Source organism: Grammomys surdaster, unplaced genomic scaffold, assembly GCF_004785775.1.
Source record: "Grammomys surdaster isolate TR1022 unplaced genomic scaffold, NIH_TR_1.0 166, whole genome shotgun sequence".
In the NCBI taxonomy this organism is placed as follows: Eukaryota; Metazoa; Chordata; class Mammalia; order Rodentia; family Muridae; genus Grammomys; species Grammomys surdaster.
The window spans coordinates 12,165,751-12,182,895 of NW_021604614.1; the positions used below are offsets into that span (position 1 = coordinate 12,165,751).

At 43.9% G+C, this 17,145-nt stretch overlaps 1 protein-coding gene across 3 annotated transcripts in view; it reads left to right on the top strand.

Moving 5' to 3' along the window:
* The window catches only part of Mphosph9 (M-phase phosphoprotein 9), a 67,469-nt gene extending 53,151 nt beyond the window's left edge, over window positions 1-14,318 (top strand). For 2 of the 3 annotated variants that reach the window (XM_028766161.1, XM_028766162.1), the window contains exons 17-23: window positions 848-1,026; window positions 3,230-3,376; window positions 4,301-4,421; window positions 5,299-5,399; window positions 6,168-6,415; window positions 7,380-7,448; window positions 11,421-14,318. In XM_028766161.1, the coding sequence (XP_028621994.1) occupies window positions 848-1,026; window positions 3,230-3,376; window positions 4,301-4,421; window positions 5,299-5,399; window positions 6,168-6,415; window positions 7,380-7,448; window positions 11,421-11,522 (967 nt within the window). In that variant the 3' untranslated portion in view covers window positions 11,523-14,318. Of the gene's footprint in view, window positions 1-847; window positions 1,027-3,229; window positions 3,377-4,300; window positions 4,422-5,298; window positions 5,400-6,167; window positions 6,416-7,379; window positions 7,449-11,420 lie in introns of those variants that run through there. The other variant, XM_028766164.1, reaches the window with a different exon arrangement.
* Window positions 14,319-17,145: the final 2,827 nt, after the last annotated feature.

A 17,145-nucleotide genomic window follows, 5' to 3' on the forward strand; every position in this document is an offset into this window, starting at 1 on the left:
CAGCAGTGGCTCCATCGTCTCGGTTCTGAGAGGATAATGCTTTTAGGATGTTTCCCCTTCACAGGCTTTGCAGCCCTTCTCTGCCTGTGCTCAGGGGCACAGTGCAGGTTTGTGTTAGGACAACAGGATAATCCTTTCCCTCTTGGGATAGCCTGAGCAAGCTCAGCAATGCATTCTTGGTACTGTATAGATAGAAATGTTTGTATATGCTAGCTTGTTTAAAGGACCGTGAAGCGCTGGGCTGCTATGTGCAGGTTCAGTTTTAATTATCTCCATTTAATAGCACCCATATGGAGATAAGTGGTCAGCTCTCCTGTCACTCCTTGACGGTCTTCGTAAGCTTAGCGTGTTTTGCTATAACTGATGAGCATAGACTTAGATGCGTTTATGGATTTCTCAAATTTGGGAGCCAGCATGGCGGAGGTCTTAGAGAGGACCTTCCTCAGGCTGGGATTCACATGGTCTGTGTGTGGTGTGCACCAGACAGAGTGTTCTCTGTTTTCTCCTCTTTTCTCTCACTTTATATGTATTATTTTCATTTTTAATTTGTGTGTGTGTGTGTGTGTGTGTGTGTGTGTGTGTGTGACCATCCTCCTGCATCCGTCTGCTGAATACTGGGGTAACAGGCATGTGTGCACCGTCAACTCTGTCGTCCTCCTCTTTTTATAAGGACCTTCAATCCCATCATGGGGCTCCTCTCTCATGACCTGTCTAATCTGCATTTCTTGTTAGAGGCCCCAACTCTGAATACTTTGAGCTAAGCTAGGCTGCTGCTGTCTGGGCATTATGGGCTAGGGGCCATGCGGAGCTCAGCCCACAGCAGTTACAGTCGTAGCTCCTGTTTTAGATACCATTCTCCTCCAGAAAAGGACTCTTCACTTGGAAGGTCTCCAGCAAGCGTACTGATTCAGAAGAAGAGGGACGCTCCAGACACACCACCAATCATCAAGGCTTTAAAGGAACTTGATGAAGAAAGAATATTTAAAAATTGGGGGACACAGACAGAGAAGGAGGATTCCTCAAGTAGTAAGTATTTCTTTTTTAATTTTAAGATTGATTTTATTTTACGTCTGTGAGTGTTTTGCCTGCATATATGAGTGTGTACCACATGCAAACCTGGTGCCCATGGAGGTCTCAGATTTCCTGGAACCTGGGGTTGTGAATGTTTGCGAACCCCTGTTCAGGTGCTGAGAACTGAACCCAAGCCCTCTACAAGGACAGCAAGTACTCTTAATTGATGAGCCACCTCTCTAGACACTAGCCCCAAGAGTATTTCATTCCTTTTTTGATGTTGAAAGAAAGAAAAAGGTATCTGCTGTCTTCTTCAATTTATATTTATCACATTCTTTAATATTAGACTATCAACCAAGCATGGCACTGCACACCTTTAATCCCAGCCCTTTCGAGGCAGAGGCAGGAGTTTGAGGCCAGCCTAGTTTACATGATACGTGCCATGTCTGTCAGAGCCACAAAGTCAAACCCTCCCTAAAAAATAAGATTCTCAGATAATGAAATGAAGTCCTAATGTATGACATTGCTCCGGCCCCATTTCATAGGTAACTGACCTTTAATAATAATTTATCATTGTTCTAGCAGAGCACGTACCTTTTATATAAAGCAAGCTGCATATCATGTTCTGATTATTTAAGAGGCCTGCACTGAGATGGCTCAGTGGTTAACAGCGCTTGTTCTTGCAGAGGACCTGAGTTCAGTTCTCAGCACTGATGTGGTGGCTTACAACCATCTGTAAATTCTAGTTCCAGGGGCTCTTATGTCTCTAACTTCTGTAGGTGCCTGCAGTCATGTGCTCATACCCATATGCTGACATACACACCTACATATAATAATAATAATTACTACTACTACTGATAGTAATAATAATAACGTCTTCCTGAGCTGGGCCGCACAGGCATATAATCCAGTTCTGTGTGCTATATAAGAGGATTGAAATCACACCCTGCCTGGACTACTGAGTAAGTGTGTCTCCATCTGTGTGTCTTACTTGTACATGTTGGAAAATGGTGGTAGCCATTTTATATTAATAAAACAAATAAGGTGGGCAGTGGGGATACATGCCTATTTTTCCAGCACTTGGAGGCTGAGGCAGCAGAATCCAGAGTGTTCAAAAATATAGAAAAACAGATTTTTTTTTTTCATTTTTTTTTTTTTTCAAGATAGGGTTTCTCTGTGTAGCCCTGGCTGTCCTGGAACTCACTCTGTAGACCAGGCTGGCCTCGAACTCAGAAATCCGCCTGCCTCTGCCTCCCAAGTGCTGGGATTAAAGGTGTGCGCCACCACCGCCCGGCCTGTCCTATTTTTCTATCTGTAGATTCTGAACACATATCAATAGATTCATGTATACATGGTCTTTTAGGACTGGCTTCTGTCATTTAACATGATTTTTTTTTTTTTTTCTCTGTGTAGCCCTGGCTGTCCTGGAACTCACTCTGTAGACCAGGCTGGCCTCGAACTCAGAAATCCGCCTGCCTCTGCCTCCCAAGTGCTGGAATTAAAGGCGTGCGCCACCACTGCCTGGCTTAATTGTTTTTTCTTTTTCATGATTATTGAGTATCTATAGAGAGGAAGAGGACTATCTTTCAAGGTGTGCCGTCCCCCACGTGTGTAGGTCAGCAGTGCTCTCTTCCTCCTCCCTCTCTCCCTCCCTCCCTCTCTGTCTCTCCACCCTCCATCTTTTTCTCTCTGTTCTCCATCTCTCTTCCTGTTTGAGACAAGATCTCGTGGAACCAGACTAGCCTGGAACTCACGATGTTGCTGAGGGCCAACCTGGATTTCTGATCTCTTGCCTCCGCCTCCCCAGCGCTGGGCTCCCCTCACCAGGCCTGGCTCTTTTGCTCTCTGCACTTCTCAGACCTGCCAGGCACACCCTCGGCTCTGGGTGCTGCATCCCACAGCAGCATCTCCTAGTAAACACATTAGGAATCTGCTTCCTAACAATAAACTCTCTATGAGCACTCACCTTGAATGCTAGTTGCAACAGGAAGCCAGGGTGCATTCATTATAAACTCTTTCTCCAGCATTTTATCATCATGACGCAGTGCATTTGCAAATCGTTATTGTAGCCTGGATAGCAGTGCTTTGAGCAGAGCATGCACTCTGTGGAGGACCTTGTGCTTTGACAGCTGTGGAAAGCAGATGGTGGAAACCAGGTCTGGCATGGTTTTTTGTTTTTTGTTTTTTTGTTTTTTTTTTATGTGTTTGTCTGATGCAGAATTAGTGAATCCTCGGCAAACTGAGCCTTCAGTCAATACAGGTCGTTCTCCAGAGAAATGTGCCCAGCAGAGACCAAAGAGACAGAGTTCGGCTTCACAAAGGTCGTCATCTCTCCCACCCTCCAATCGGAAAGCCAGCACTCCAAGTAAGAGATGTGTGTGCCCTGGGCTAGGGAGAGTGACTTCCCGTCTGTTTCTACTGTTTCACTATGCTGTCGGCCTCAAAGTGTATGCTGAGCATGGGCGAGGTCCCTGAACACAGCCAGAGAATGAAATTGTCTGGGCATACAGATACTACCCATACCTTAAGAAACCTCATTACCTGCCAGGCCTGTAGTAGAGGTCTGTCATCCCAGCCACCTGGGAGGCTAAGGTTTAAGGTTCAGGGCCTCCCTGAGCTACCAAGTGAGTTCAAGGCTAGCCTTCAACTTAGCAAGCCCTGTCTTTAAAAGAAAACGTGAAAGGAAGGCTTGGGATGTAGCTCAGTGGTTGGCGCCCTGGCCTAGCATGGATGGGGTCCTCAGTATCGTAAGAAAAAGAAGTTGGTTCAGAAAAGCCAAACGCTTTTGAGAATTTAGATCACGTCGATAGCTGTTAAGCACTAATTGAGACAGTTTACGGAGGTCAGAGAAGATTCTTTTTACATATCTGCCCCTTACCTGGCGTCTGTAGCTTTTCCTCCCTATGGTTCCCAGCTTGCTCTAAAGCTTAAGCCTTGACTTTCCATGTCCTCAGTGTCTGTGTTCCCAGCCGCTCAGGGAAGCATATCTTTCCTGTGTTCCAGGAGCAATCTCTACTGCACTGGCGTTTCTGTCTTATTTCCACTCGACTTCTAAAATCTTGAAAAACCAGTTTTGAGCCAGAGTGCTGAGACTATAGTCTGGTATGCTAACACATCAGCAGGGGTTGCCTCTAGACCTTAGAATTATGGGTTGTTTGATTTTTACTTTGTGTCCTCGGCAATACTGTCAAGTTTTGCTGTGGAATTCCATTATTTGTAAAACTAGGAATAAGTTCTGCCAACATAATACAGACAAAAAATTGCATTTCTTCTTTACTTCCTTCTTTAGCAAAAAGAGAGATTATGTTAACGCCAGTGACTGTGGCTTATAGTCCTAAGCGGTCCCCTAAAGAAAACCTGTCCCCAGGATTTAGTCATCTCCTTAGCAAAAATGAAAGCAGTCCAGTTCGGTGAGTTCTGTGAAGTTATAGAATTAAAATACATTTTAAAAACATGTTATTGATGTGTGTGTGAGTCTGCATGTGTGTGCTTGTGTGAGCATGTTTGTGCTTGTGTGTGTGTGTGTGTGCACCGTGGTGAATTTGTGTACATCAGATGACAACCATTGAGCTGGCTCTCTCCTTCCGTCATGTGGGTTTTGGGTATTGAACTCAGGACATCAGGTTTAAAGGCGGGTGCCTTTACCTCCTGAGCCATCTTCCTGGCCCCAGTGATGATTTTAAGCCATCAGTATGACTCCCACTGCTGCTGACTGTTCCATTGTCAGTGGGACCCTGTGGCTTTAGGTCCTTTATGTGAGTATCACATGGGAAATCAAGTATTGTAATGAGTGAAAATAGTTTTTAACTATGGAAACTTGCTATTGCTGGATCTATAGTGCTGCCTCAGCACCTCAGCAGAGTTTGCATAGAAGAGTTTCTCTGTGCTCCTGAGGAGGAGTGTGATATAGGGACATTTTGGCGCCAGAGAGTGGGTGTGAGTGATGAACTGGGAAGGACTTGACCACTGGATTCTAGGTGCATGGCCTAAGCACAGTGGCCCTTGTTTCCACCTCCTGAGCAGGCTGGGGCTTCTGCCTGCCCTGTCTGTTCCTGCTCTTGTCATGGAGGACAGGATGCACAGCAGCCAGCACTTTAAGTTTCTGATATAGGAATAGAGCTTTGTGTCGGGAAAGCCAGATTCAGTTTCAGCTTTGGAAGTCATATGACTAGCTTTCTTTTAAGAAAACATGTAGCTATGAGTTCACAGGGTGCCAGCTCAGCTCTCTAGAGAGATAGGAAAACTCACCTCACAGTTTTCTCACGAGTAACTTGCTTCATTCACTAGATTTGATATCCTTTTGGATGATTTAGATACTGTTCCTGTGTCCACGTTACAACAAAGCAATCCAAGGAAACAGCTCCAGTTTCTTCTGGATGACTCGGAAGGTATCTTTTCCTAAGAATTGCTAGTTACAGCTAGAGGCATTTGTTTCCCAAAGTCTGGTGTCTCTGTAAGTCTCTGAAGATGGTCTATACCTGAGCATTCACTATGTGCTTGCTGTATGGGTGATCATGGGCAGGTTGGGAAGCTGAGGTGCTGATTGTCACCACCAGACAGCTCTATACAGCTCCCTCTGTACAGTGTCACTGAAATACATTTGTAAGGTACATGAAGTCACTTCCTACAATAATGTTAAGTATTTCAGGGTTTAGAGCACGTCTCCCAAATGTGATAAATCATTGTTCTTAAATTGTTCTTAGTCTCCCAAATGTGATAAATCAGTGTTCTTAAATTGTTCTTAAACTGAGTTATATTTACATAAAGTTTGTTTGAAGTCATTAAGAGAACTTTGAAAAATTATTAAGCCGAGGGTAAGCCTTTTAGCATTCCCAAGCGATAAAGCAGAGTGCATATTATTCAGTTAGGGGTGGTTCACATCTTTTATCCTGGCCCTCGTGGCTGCAGCAGGAGAATTACTATGACTTCAAGGCCATTGTGAGCTACTTAATAAGTTCCAGGGTAGCCTGGATTAGCGTGAGCCTTGTCTCAAGAAACTGGGAGAGGAAGAAAGGAAAGATGCTTCTCTGTTCATTACGGTTTAGGCCGTATAGCACTTCCTTTCAGGAAGTGAGGCTGAGCTGGATATTTAATGTGTATTCAGTCTATTAGGAAAATTAATAAGAAACATAAGAAATTTCTTTCTTTTCTGACAGAAAAAAAGTATTCTGAAAAAAACAGTGATGACCCTGTTAATCCTAGCTCTTGTCCTGAGCACTCACCAAATGGATTGAAGAGAGTGTCCCCGAGACAAGCCTGGGAGAAGAGTAAATCAGTTAGCCTTGAGCAGTGGAAACCAGCATCAGCAACACCACAGGATAATGATTTTGAATATTCAGCAAAGATTAGGACCCTTGCTGAAACGGAGCGATTTTTTGATGAACTTACAAAAGAAAAAGACCAGGTAAGACAAATAAATATATTTTAAAATACTTAATTGTTTTTCTGAACCTAATGCTCATGTCTAGAGAATAGTCAGAAGGGAATTAATTACTAAGCTGAGCATGGCGACACATGCTTGTGCCTTAGCTCTTGAGCGGCTGAGGCAGAAAGATCACAAGCCGCGTGCCAAGTCAGCTTGGGCTGTATTGTGAGACCCTGTCTCCAAAAGAAACAGCAAACCAAACACACAAACACAAACTGCTAGCAGAAAAAAAAGTAAAAAATAAGAGTGCCCTAGTCACTGTCCTATTGCTGTGAAGAGACATGGTGTCCAAGGCAGCTCTTATAAAAAGAAAGCATTTAATTGGGGCTAGCTTATGGGTTCCGATGTAGTCGACCATTATCCTCCTGGCATGGAGCATGGTGCTGGAACAGACAGCAAGGAGAGCGGCTCTGGCCTTGGTATGGGCTTTTTTTTTTTTTTTTTTTAAGATTTATTTATTTTATGTATGAGTGCTCTAGCTGGATGTATACCTGTGTGCCAGAAGAGGGCATCAGATTCCATTATAGATGGTTGTGAGCCACCATCTGTAATGGACTTTTGAAACCGCAAAGCCCACCCTAGTAACACTTCCTCCCCTCCTTCAAGGCCACACTTCCTCATCCCCAAGACTAAGCATTCCGATATGTGAGCCTATGGGGACCATTCTTACTCAAACCTCCACAGAGGATAGCATTGGGTCAGACCTATTGTGGGGGATTTACCTTGTTATAGTACCCTGGGGCATCAGACTGCACTTGTTATAGTACCCTGGGACATCAAACTGCACTAGAAGTGTCCGTAAGCCACACTATTGAGGCAACTTAAGTCAAAATGGACAAGAAAATGCTAAGCTGAAATTTTCTTTCCTGTGTGTCTAAGAACGCTCACTGCCAGTAATTAGAATTCTTGTGTTTTTTATTTGAACAATTTCTCTTGTTGACAGATTGAGGCAGCACTAAGCCGAATGCCTTCTCCTGGAGGAAGAATCACTTTACAAACAAGACTAAATCAGGTGAGACAGCTTGGTGTGAGCTGCATTAGAGGCGGCTATGTGGCAGTGCTCCAGAGTCTTACAGCTTGGCCCACTGTGGTAGGTACTTTTCTAGTGCTGTGATACAACACCATAACCAGTGCAGCTTACAGAAGGGATAGTTTATTTTGGGTTACAGTTCCAGAGGGTTAGAGTCGTGTGAAGGCTGAGTGAAAGATAGATGGCTGAAACAGCAGCTGAGAGCTCACATCTTGACACCAGACAGGAAGTAGAGAGTACAGTGAGGATAGCAGGAAGCTGTCACAGTTTTGTGCCCCTACCTCCAACAAGGCCACGCCTCCTCCATCAAAGCCACGCTTCCTAATCCTTTCCAAACAGTTCCACCAACTGGAGACCAAGTATTCACATGTATGAGCCTATGGGAGCCATCTTATTCACACCACCACGGCTACTAATGCAGCAGTGAAAGCGGCTACCCCTTGTAGTCAGTATTTGATAGTTATCGTTAGTCCATAGCTACGTTTGCTGTCAGGAACAAAAATTTAATTTTTACCTTTAGACGTAAAAAATGGTGTTTGTTCATGGTAGCAAATAGCATATTGTTTGTTGTTTGTTTAGTAAGGCACTGGTAACAAAGCCCAGGGCCTTGGGCATGCTAGCAAGTTCCCCTCAGCCCAACAGATAGTCCATTGCTGAGTAAGTGCTGCCTCCTTGTCTGATTGCTTGTCTTCCTCCACTACCCTGTCAATGACTTCTGACCCTCTCCATCTAGCAAGCCCTGAAAACATTCATGCTTCACAAACAGAATGGCAGTCGTGATTGGAAAGACAGCTAGGAGCTGTGATTGCATACTTAGGAGCAGATGGTCAGTTTATGTGATGGGTTTGTCCGTGTGTTTATATGTGCACTATATCAGTGCCTGGTGTCTGTGGAGCTCAGTTCAATTCCCAGCACCTACATGGCATTGCTCTTATCCCCGAGCCATCTCTCTAGCTAAGGAGATTGCTTTTGAGAGCTTGTTTGGAAGTCCTGATGGGAAACTCAGCTGCTCATATAGCCTCCATAGAAGACTGGCCCTACTCTATTTATCTGCCCTCTTTGAGTAAATGTACAGCTTTGCAAGGATACATGCTTAACCAGCCAGATCATCCTCACATTCATGAAATTTAATTTTTAAAATTGATTTTACTTATTGGTGTGTGTGTGTGTGTGTGTGTGTGTGTGTGTATACGATGTGTGTATACGTTCATATTTCATGACACATATGCAGATGTCAAGTTTGTGGTGCTTCTTCTCTCTTTCCTTCTTTTCTTGGATCCCAGGGATCAGATCAGGCTGTGAGGGTTGACGGCAAGTAGTCTTAACCTGCCGAGCCCTCTCAGCATCATTTTATTGAATGATTCGTAAATTCAACATAGGAAACTCGTGGTACTTTACTAGGAAAGCAGAGGGAAATGTGGTGTTACTTCAATTCAACTTGTTATGAAATCCTTAGTGTGTTCTCCTTAATGAACATCAGTGTTTTGTTCTTACAAGATGTCTGAAAAGGTGTGTTAGATTCTCTTCACATATGTCATGTCACTGAGAAAGTGCCAGCAAGAAAGGGATTGAGGATGTGCGTGAGGGAAAGGGTCGAGCAGGGGCCCAGGGAGAGGCGCCCCGCCTCACTAGAGCAGTGCTGCTCTGGTAGTTACTAGTGCAGCGCAGGAGGGCTTTATCTCCAGCACCACTGATAAAGACACTCAGCCTGTTGTCAAGAGTCACACTGAAGCAGCGATGGCCGCTCAGCATATGTCATCCCTCCACTCAGCAGGCTGAGGCAGTGGGGTCCTAATTTGGAAGCCAGCCAAGGCTTAAGACCCTGTCTCAAAAAATAAGACAGGTTGGAGAAATAGCAGGTTGTTATTTGTCTACCATGTAAATCCCATCCTAGGCAACACGTGTGTACACACAAATACACACACACGCACACACACACACACAACTGGATATGGTGATGCACAAATGTGGCCTAGTGTTTGAGAGGTGGAGGCAGGATTCGAAATTCAAGATCATCATCAACCATGTATTGAATTCAAGGTCAGCATGGAATACTTCAGACTTGTCTCCATTATTATTATTATTATCATCATCATTATTATTATTATATATTTTTAATTAATTAAGTTTGTTTTTTCCAGAGTGGGTTTCTTTGTGTGGCTCAGGCTATTCTAGAACTCACTCTGTAGACCAGGCTGGCCTTGAACTCACAGAAATCTGTGTGCCTCTGCCTCTGGAGTGTTAGGACTAAAGGTATGTGCCACCACAGCTGGCTTTATTATTTTTAAAAATTATTTAATTATGTGTATGGGTGTTTTTCCTGCATGTATATCTGTATCCTACATGTGTGCCTGGTGCTCAAGGAGGCCAGAAGAGGGCACATACCCCCTGGGACTGGAGTTACAGCCTGTTGTGAACCAACATGTGGGTACTGGGAATCAAACTTGGGTCCTCTGCAAGAGCCGGAAGTCCTCTTGACTACTGAGCCGTCTCTCCATCCCCTACAGAGACTTCTGTTAATGAAAAGAGAGAAATATAAAATAACCTGCTAAGACAATTTTTTAAGGTCTTTTTTTTCTCCCTAGTTACATTAGTAGGTTTAGTTTTCAGCTTTTTTGAGATAGAGTCCTAGGCTGGCTCTGAGCTCCTCAGCTTCCTGCCTCCGCTTCACCAGCTCTGGAGTTAAAAGCATATACACCAAATGTTCAATTATCAGGTATTTTATTTTGTTTTTCAAGGCAATTCATCGACTGTAGACAATGCAAGTACAGATCGTCACAGACTTCCTGGAAGGCAGGAATCTGCCTTTCTTTAAACCAGAGTGCTTTTTCCCTGTCTTCTAGTGATCGCAAAGACAGTATTTATAGATACTGCAAAGAGATATGTTTAAGAAATGTACTGCAGCCTTATTTATAGTGTCCAAAATTAGAAGCGACCTAAACGTCTACGGAAAGATTCCTGGTTAAATGTGTTACTTGCAAAGGAATATTGTACATTAATTTAGGAGGATGTTGTCAGAAGACACTTTATAATATGCCAAGAAAGTTCAAAGGAAACAATATTTGAAACCTTCCATACTAGGTTTTCCCCTTCTAAAAAGGATGTGCACATACGTAAGAGAAACAGGGCAGAAGAGGACGGTCCTTCCCATTGGTCACCTCTCTTAGTCCTTTACAGCCAACATTCAATCGTTTTATTAAAACTGTTAAACATAACAAGGTTTATTTCAGGATACCATTTGAGTCCATATGGAATATATTATCTAGAATGGTAAATATATATTCCAGGCATCATTAGCTGCATTTCTTCATCGATTAATTGTTAAATTCCTTTTCCCGAAGTCTTTGATAACGTTTTTAAGGGAGAAGTGGTTGTCAGGTTATTTGGAATGTGTGTCCATGGCTACAGCCGTATCCAGTGTGCGCACTTCTCTGATGACCGGTGGAGAGCACATTTAGGTTCTGCACATACTGTCTCAGGTCGTCACCCCTTTCATGGCTGCACTGCTGTGCACAATTCCCATCTGGCAAGAGTGCCATGCAGACAGAGGATACTTAAACTGTCCTGCTTATTTGGAAGGGCTGAGAAGCCAATCCATTGTTCAGTTTGAGAAAAATAATGTTGGCTGGGTAGTGATGGTGCATGACTTATATTTTACCATTTTGGAGGCAGAGGCAGATGGATCTCTGTGATTTTGAGGCCTGCCTGGTCTACAGAGCTAGTTCTAGGACAGCCAAGGCCACACAGAGAAGCCCTGTCTCAAAAAACAAAACAAAATAAAACAAAACAAAACAAACAACCCATAAGACGATTTGTGTAGAAAGCAAACTGCTGTTTTCCTGTGTGCTTGCTTCCGTGCTGCAACCTGAAGTTGTGTAGAGGGCAGCTGTTGACTGTAGACCCACAGGGTTTGATGCGGGTTCTCATTACACCTGTTCTATTACTTTTACCTAGGAGGCCTTGGAAGATCGTTTGGAAAAGATCAATCGTGAACTGGGTTCAGTTCGAATGACGCTCAAGAAGTTTCATGTTTTACGCAGCTCTGCAAATCTTTGAGACTGGTAGCCATTAAACTTGAGACAGTTTTGTTTGCACTAATGTACAGTTATGCACTCGGAAAAGGCAAGCTCTTTTCTACTGTTTGTAAGCCTTGAGACAGTAGTTTTACAATCATGCTATTCTTACACCTGCTATTTTATACTTAAAATGGCCACATATTTTCAAGATATTTTTGTTATGCTCAGGAACCTCTTGTATATTTTACTATTTAAAAAGCATTATTTTTAAATAGCATATGTCTCCAATTTCTATCAACAAGAAGGAAATGTAACTGGGGAGGCAGCTTGTTTCTAAAGAAATAGTGTTATCCTTTTACACTGAACTTTGCACACTGGTTTTATAAACTTGTTCTACATTGTAAATACGATTCATTTTTAAAGTAAATGCTTAGCAGCTTCCATAAGGGTAGACTAACATGCTAGATATTTAAAATATTATAGTATAGTTCATATTTAGCTTCTGTAGAAGTTTTGAAGAAATGATAACACAATTCCTATGTGAAACACATGCCTTGATGTGAACAGTAGAGTAACTGGGCCGGCAAGAAGACTCAGCAGGGAGAAGCGCTTGCCGCCAAGCCGGAACACCAGTTTGAGGTGCAGGACCCACATGTTAGAAAGAGAGACATGACTCCCCCAAGTTGTCTCTGACCTCTACGTACATACTGTGGTGCGTTCACATCCTTTCCCACCCCAGTAACTAAATGGTAAAAAAAATGAGTAGTCCTTGAGTGCTGGAGAGTTTAGAAACTACGTGAGTATCACTTACTTCTCTAAAATCCTTTTGTTTGTGAGGAAAGAAAATGATTAGAGGTGGGTAGTGGCAGGCAGGGCGCTGGAGTGTTCTGCCTGTCATCCATGCTTTACGTTGTGGCACACCTTGGACTGTTTCCAGGGTAGCTCCAGTTTCCATTAAGCATAAAGCTTTAGCTTCCAGAGTCATCGTCGAAACATTTTCACCCCCTTAACCTTACCTGACTCACTACCCCACCCTTGCCAAAGAGGAACATACTTGTATAGTAGCTGCTGTAAGAAGCGTTGGTCTGCGCTCAGAGCACTCTACTCTGCCTGATAATGGGCAGGGGTGTGTCCAGATAGAGCTGGTGTGCTTCCCAGGGCCTTGCAGCAGACTGTAGCCCATCACCTGGTAGCATTCCCTAACTCTCTCTAAGAGCACTGTGTGGGCAGGAGAAGCTGTTCTGATCTAGGAGCACCAAGTATCCTGTCTGTGTTGGGACTGTTGGTGATGTCTGGGCTGTTCACCCACTCACTTTCTGGTGACCAGTCCGAACCCAGCACCCACGTGTTGGTGCTCAGAATCTGCCAACAGACTCATCTGAGCTCTCACAGTTGATTTCCAGGGCCAGGGCTCAGGCTCTTGATTGTGGTTTGCCTCTGAGTTCTTTCTCCATGATGCGTACTTACAATGAACCAAGGCTTCCTAGCAACTCCATTGCAGCGAATATGTCTGAGCAGGATTTCAGGTGGTTTTTGAGCATTTTCTCACCAAAGCTTCACCTGGCAATAGGCCTATGCCCTGTTCAACTTGAGACTCTCAGGCAGGAGGGGACCCTTGGGATAATACCTAATCTTTGAGTTCATCTTCAGTAACCAGTGAAGACTTACTTCATCAGGATTTCTTACCATTAGAAGCAAGTGCCTTTATTCTTCATTTTTCTTTCAGCCTTTTAAAATTTATGTTACAGTAAAAAAAAAAAAGGTTCACTTTAAGCAAGCTCCTGTATAGCTTGTGACTAGAGCTTATAAAGGGATAGTCTATTTTTTAATATGTCCTTCCATGTGACATGCAGAGCTAACAAGCTGAGAGTACTGTACACGCGGTGCTTGCCTCGTGTGTGAGGGCACGTGCCCTGGCACTGACAAACAAGACTGCCTGAAGAAGCTAACAGTGCTCTTGAGTGTATCTCATTGTTCCCTCCTTTCATTGTGTAGTCAACTGCATTCTTAAGAAGAAATTGCCACTAGCTTTATCTTGCCAAGGAGTTATCTTCTTAGGTGCCTATAATTGGCTTATTCCAAAAAAGGCATTAAGTGCCATCAAAACATCTTCTGCGCTTCTCAGAAAGCATATGCTTTGGTTTTTGAAGTGTGTAATAGATTTAAACTATCAATTACTTATTTGAAAAAGAAATTTTATTCTTTTCTTCTTCATAGCTATGAAGAAAAGACACCAAGGAAAATTCTTGCAGCTGCCTCTCCCCTGAGTAATGCATATCTTATGAACACTCAACTAAAAAGCAACTCAGCCTAAAAGTGGGCAGGGTAGCAGTCTTAAAGAGCATCTGTTACCCAAGAGAGGCAAACTGTTTCAGTGCTGGGATGTACTGCAGCTAGTATTAAGGAAAAAAAAAAATCTCAGTGAGCCTGCAGCTTCTGGGAAGTGCCTTTTAACATGTACATAGAAAGTAAACTTTCCAGCTGTGGAGCTCTCCCCTCCCTTCTCACAGAGCCAGTCCACAGAAGCTATAAGGGATGGCTCCAGGCAAAGAAGCGTTAGCTATAGCTAAAGCACTGCTGATAGAGAAGGGAGGTTTGGAGCCAGGCAGACCCGGCCACACCCTGGCTCAGGCCTGCTTTCCTCAGTGTAAAGACCAAAGGATAGGAGATTCCTTTCAGTACAGATAGGCCAGTGTGAAGTAAGTGCACCAGACGGCATGACTCCGATGAATCAGTTACTGGGATGTTGAGATTGTGATTTTCTATTTATTTATTTTTGTGCACTGGTGTTTTGCCTGCATATATTACCTGTATGAGGGTGTCAGATCCCCTGGAACTGGAGTTACAGGCACGTGTGGGCTGCCACGTGGGTGCTGGGACTTGAACCCAGGTCCTCTGGAAGAGTAGCCAGTGCTCTCAACCACTAATCTATCTTTCTGGTCCCATTTTTTTTTTTTTAGAAGGCATACTAGGGACTTGCACATGCTAGACAACTCATCACTGAACTATATTTTCAACCCAGTGATTTCTTTTTACAATTGATGACTTTGTACAATTGCTACATTGGGTTGTCATTTGTATTAGGTGGTCTATGTTGTCTTTGCTCTTTGATAAAATCAAGGGTTTTCTTGGATTTTAAATGAATTTCCTTGGTATGTTATTTATTGGCTGACTGAAAATTATAAAAAGTTAAACCATCAAATGTAAATTCAGAAAGCATTTTTTTTTCAGAAAGCATTTTGATCTCTTAATGGATGAATGGGATTTATTGAGTATAAATATTGGCTTCTTTCTATTATAGTTTCTTGTTGACTTAACTAAAGTAACTTTTCCTTCAAAAGTTCCATGATTAGACCTGTAAAGGCCATGGACCACCTGCAAGAGGTGCCTGCCACTGAGTGTTAGACATATATATGGACTTATAACCATGACTGGTGTTACCCTTTTAACCCAGAAAAGCCGGGTGCTTTGCCAGATGCTACTTGTCTTTTGAACCCTGTACTCCAATATGTAGTAAACCCATACATCCTCATCACATGTCCCAAGAACAGGTTTCACTAATTTTAAACATGTAACTTTATGCTGCAAGTCTTTTTTTTTTTTTTTTTAAAGATTTCTTTATTTTATGGATATGAGTACACCATTGCTTTCTCCAGACACACCAGAAGAAGGCATCAGACTCCATTACAGATGGTTGTGAGCCACCATGTGGTTGCTGGGAATTGAACTCAGGACCTCTGCAAGAGCAGTCAGTGCTCTTAACCACTGAGCCATCTCTCCAGCCCTGCAAGTCTTTAAGAACCATAAAAAAGTGAGTGACAGGCAGGGACCTTTGGAAGTCACATTCATCATTGGATCATGTACACTTTTATATGTTGCAAATCTGATTAAACTCCTGATACTGCACAGATTTTTGCCAGAAATTGTTTCCTGCCCTGCCAAGAGCAATATGGAAGTTTCATACCTTGTTAAACTCCTCCAGTGCTCTTAGGACCTCATTAAAAGCTTCCCCCCCCCAAATCTGGTTTGCCCTTTATTTCACAAGAGACCTCAGATACATGAGGAACTAAGCCATAACTTTGCATCTGCTGGTCATTACCCACCATGCCTTCACTGTGACTACAGATTTCAAAGATAATTCTGTTTTACTTACATTGTACACTTGAACTGTAACATTGACCCATAATGTGAAAACCAGTTATTGCTTCATATAGTGTTGCTGATGGTCGGACAAGTGCTTGTTGTAGTGTTTTTTTTTTGTTTTTGTTTTTGTTTTTGTTTGAGACAGGGTTTCTCTGTGTAGTCCTGGCTGTCCTGGAACTCACTCTGTAGACCAGGGTGGCCTCGAACTCAGAAATCCGCCTGTCTCTGCCTCCCAAGTGCTGGGATTAAAGGCGTGCGCCACCACCGCCCGGCTGTTGTGGTGTTTTTTAAAAAAATCTGGTCAAATACTGGAGTAATGAAGTTGTAAGCTCCATGAGAGCAGGGACCATACCATCTTCCATCTTGCATTTAGGCACTCAATAAATATTTGTGGATATGAACTTTTGTGGTATCTGTGACTTTATTCATACTGTCTGTGAGAGCTGGATTTTAATGATGGCTTTCAAGTCCCAGGAGCCGCATGGTTTGGTTAACAGTCATGAGAATACTAAAATTAATACAGGAAGTAAATTCCAAGCAACCAGTAGCATAGAGCCTCAACCTAGAGGTGTGTGTTTGTCTTTATATCAGTGTTTCTAAATGCACCTTAGGGCACCTTTTGGTGACTTCACAGTCGGCGTATTTAATGAATATCTTCACTTGTCTGGGTGTGGACAAACATCACATTCTGTAAAGTGCCTCTCCTAGCGTTTGCAGTCTCCACTGTGCCCGAGGACATGAACACCTGGTGTGGTTCTCCACTCCCTGGCTTTGTCTGGATACTGTCTTGGGGGGCAGTGTACAGTGACAAAGCTGGCTTGTCTCTCTTGTCCTTATGGTAATCATCACTAGGTGTTAGATTTGCTCATCTTAGTTCCATGACTTCAAGTTTTAACAACCAGGGCTGGCATTGTGCAATCCACAAAAAACCCCTTAGTCTCTTGGTCTTTTAATGTGGCAACCGGAGCGTCCTATGGGAGAGGAGCATCAAGACCCAAGATGAAGCTTTTTTTCTGGACCTGATCCTGCTCTCTGGGAGGTGGGGACCTGAGCTGCACACCCTGTCAGGCAGCCACTACTCCCTCTGCTGATGGCCAAGAGGCGGATTTTTTTTTTTTTTTTTTTTTTTACTTTTTCCCGCCCGGTGTCTTGTGCAAAGGACTCGACGGCAGTAGGCGAAGACCTCGGGTTTCCACCCGGACCCAGCGCGGGGCCTGCCCCAGTGTTCCCAGCGCACTGTGGCTTTCGCCACTCCTTGTTCCCTAAGTGTGTCGTCTGTCTCCTGAGGAGTTTAATCAAAAGCAACCTCCCCCCGAAGCCGCCAGCTCCCGGGTCCCTTCCCCGAGCGCGGTCGCCCCTCGCCCTCCCGCACGCGGGCTCGGCGGTGCGGGGCCAGAGTCGGAGCGGCTCTTCCGGCGCAGGCGGCGGCCCGGCTCCTCCGCGACGCGCCCCCGCCGCTCCCCCGCGCGGCCTGAGGAGGCGCCGCCCGCCGCCGCCGCCGCCGCCGCGACTGAGGGAAT